Below are 2,809 nucleotides of genomic sequence, written 5' to 3'. Positions count from 1 at the left end.
CGCCCTGCCTCTCTCGCCGTAACGCGGCCCTACCCCCCTGACTTTCGCCAAAAGTCAAATTCATGGCAAAGCCTGAGCCTGGGTGCCGCTGGACGGAGCTGGGATGAGGTGCTGGGATGGACCCTGCGCAGGGAGGCTCTGCTGGGGTGCCGGGCGCTCCATGGCGTTCCCTGCAGTGTTTGTGGCTGATTGAGGGCGTGTTGGGGGAGAGGAACCCGGCTCTGAAAAGCTCCATCCAGGCAATAAAATTGTTTTCCAAGACAGTTTATGCACCAGCACAGAGGGTGGGCAGGTTTGGCACAGTGGAGAAAGGGTGGCAGAGCTGGTGTTTTCCAGAGAACTTTTTATTCCTAGTGGCATATTAAAACAAAACAAAACCCAAACCCACTACATTTGGCTTGTGCAAAATAAAATGCTCAAAGATGATTCCAAACCTTGTCTTTTTGGCTCAGTCTGTGGTTATAAACAGTTCCCAGTCCAGGCACATGCAGGGAGGAAGAGGAGCCCTGCCAGCCCCATCCCCTGGCAGAGCCTCTCAGCAGTTGCCTCCAGCCTCTGATACTTCTGCATCTGAGGCTTTTTGCTCTATAAAAATTAAATTGCCATCATCACAGCTTATTTTTGGGCTAAAATCTTGTGCCATAGTGGTTACCCTTCTAGTTTGTGTGATAGCTCAAGGCTCCTGGTCTGGCTGAGTTACAGGTTCAATATCCTTCCCCAGGAAGGTTTGCTTAATATAGGGATTCCTTTGAAATGAGTGCTCCCTCCAGCAGGAGAAAATAGGAGTTGGGAAGTCAAGTGCTTGCTTTGGGAAGGGCCTGCATCAGCTGGGTGGAGTGAGAGCACTTTGGGACGCTTGGCTCATGCTGGCATTGCTCTCCTCCAGCAAGGTGACTTCTGTCAGCCCCTTGGCCTTGCCCAGGGTGTTGCAGTTCCTTTCTTGTCTGGCACAGGGGCTTCAGGGTCCCCGTGCAGGACACAGCCTCCCCATGTCCTGGTGTTTCCTCCCAAACAGCCTGGCCAGGCAGAGGACCCTGGAGGATGAGGAAGAGCAGCAAAGAGAGCGCCGGCGAAGGCACCGGAACCTGCTGTCCTCCACATCCACGGATGAGGAACCTGCCAGCCCTGTCAAAGACACCAGCCCGGCTTCCAGCAGGTCTGTGGAGTCTGGCTGGCATTGGCCTCGCTCCTGACCCTGAGCCCTTGCAGCTGCTGCTGTGGAGGGTGGGAATCGCTCCTGACAGTGGGAAGAGCTGAGCTCCAATGACCCTTGGGAGGAGGGATGGGCTCCCCAGGAGGAGCACGGGGGGATGGCTCGGGGGGCTGTCCATGGCACAGGAGCAGGAGTGCTGGGGGAGGGCTGGTGCCAGGGCAGAGCTCAGGTGGGTGCTGGCCACGCCCAGGTGGGATCTGCAGCAGGTAAGGGGTGCCCAGCTCTGCAGGGCAGGAGAGCAGAGCAGGCAGAGCCTGGCTGGCTGTGCTGCCCCTCTGAACCTCACAGTGACGCTGTGGGACCTTGGCTGAAGTGGGGATGTGACCCAAGGGCTTTCCAGTGGTGCTTCCAAAGTTCCTGGCTGCAGGGAGCTGGGATTTGGAGGTGCTCTGGGACCGGCTGCCCTTACACAACCTGACCCACTCTCTAAATTGATCCTGGAAGTGTCCAGTATTTAAACGGTTTGTGTCCACAGTAAGACTCCCACTCCAGATGTGTTTCTGTGTTTCAGACAGGATGGAGTTAGGATGCTTGGGTTGGATATGGGGGCTGGACATGACTAAAATGAACCAGGTGGGAAGGACAAGTCCGTGTTCCCTGGTGCTGACACAGGCTGGCCATGTGGTGATTGCAATTCAGGGGGAGGGCAAACGTTATCCCACCTCCTTCCCAATCCTGGGAGTGTGCAGACACAGCCTGCCCCTTCCCAGACCTTGTGCCTGTTTGCCTGGGGGAAGGAGCGGAAACAGCTTTTCACGGGTCATGTTGGGACTGTGGGTGGAGCTGCCAGAGCAGATTGACTTCCAACTGACACTTCCCATTTAAAGATGGTGGGAAGAGTCACAGCCACACTTCTTATCCAGCAGCAGACCCAGCACGCTGCCCTGAGCCTGGATCTCCTTGGCACAGCACTTGGTGGGTGCTGGTGTCCTGGGACAAGGATGCGGAAATGCTTCATCTCTACGACAAAAAGGAAAAAAAAGACTTTTAATCCAAACTTTTTCTCAGACAGCTGAGCTGGGGTCATGGGGATGAGTGTGGCTGCAAGCCCTGGTCTGCAGGGAGGACTCCAGGATGTTGGTGGGATTTTTATGTCCCTCCCCAGAGCCTTTTGCCTCACTTGCAGCATGAAATCCGCCCCTCTAGCCCCAGATGCTGAGGTTGTCATCCCATGTTGTCCCTGTTCCTAGACCTCCATCCCTGGTGAAGCCGCAGTCTCCGGAGGATGGGGAGGAGAGAAAGCTCCCGGAGGTGCTGAAGACACAAGAAGGGAGAAGGACAAGGTGCCTCCCGCCCACGTCCGAAAAGCTGAGGCAGGAGAAGGAGCAGAAGGAGCCAGGGGGGGCAGAAAACTGCCTGGAGGCAAGGCCACAGCCCCGTGGGAGGCAGGAGAGCAGCCGGGCTGCAGAGCGGGGTCAGGAGGCGGCCAAGGGCAGAGGGGACCCGCCAGGAGACAAGAACCTGGAGCCAGCCTCCGAGAGGAAGGTGGTGGTGAGGGCACGGCTCCAGGACAAAGACCAAGGAGTGTGGACTCCTCAGGGGGAGCAGAGGAAGGAGGGGAAGGAGCCGCCCGAGGTGGGGGGGGGCCGGCTCCCG

At 57.3% G+C, this 2,809-nt stretch overlaps 1 protein-coding gene across 1 annotated transcript in view; it reads left to right on the top strand.

The window, feature by feature from the left end:
* Positions 1–2,809, top strand: part of LAD1 (ladinin 1) — a 12,765-nt gene that overhangs the window by 4,095 nt on the left and 5,861 nt on the right. The window contains 2 exon segments of the mRNA XM_017735511.1: positions 1,016–1,156; positions 2,404–2,798. Of these exon segments, the coding sequence (XP_017591000.1) occupies positions 1,016–1,156; positions 2,404–2,798 (536 nt within the window).

This window comes from Corvus brachyrhynchos, unplaced genomic scaffold, assembly GCF_000691975.1.
Source record: "Corvus brachyrhynchos isolate BGI_N302 unplaced genomic scaffold, ASM69197v1 scaffold555, whole genome shotgun sequence".
Classification (NCBI taxonomy): domain Eukaryota; kingdom Metazoa; phylum Chordata; class Aves; order Passeriformes; family Corvidae; genus Corvus; species Corvus brachyrhynchos.
Note: the sequence above shows the minus strand (reverse complement) of the source record. Positions and strands in the feature narration are given on the sequence as shown.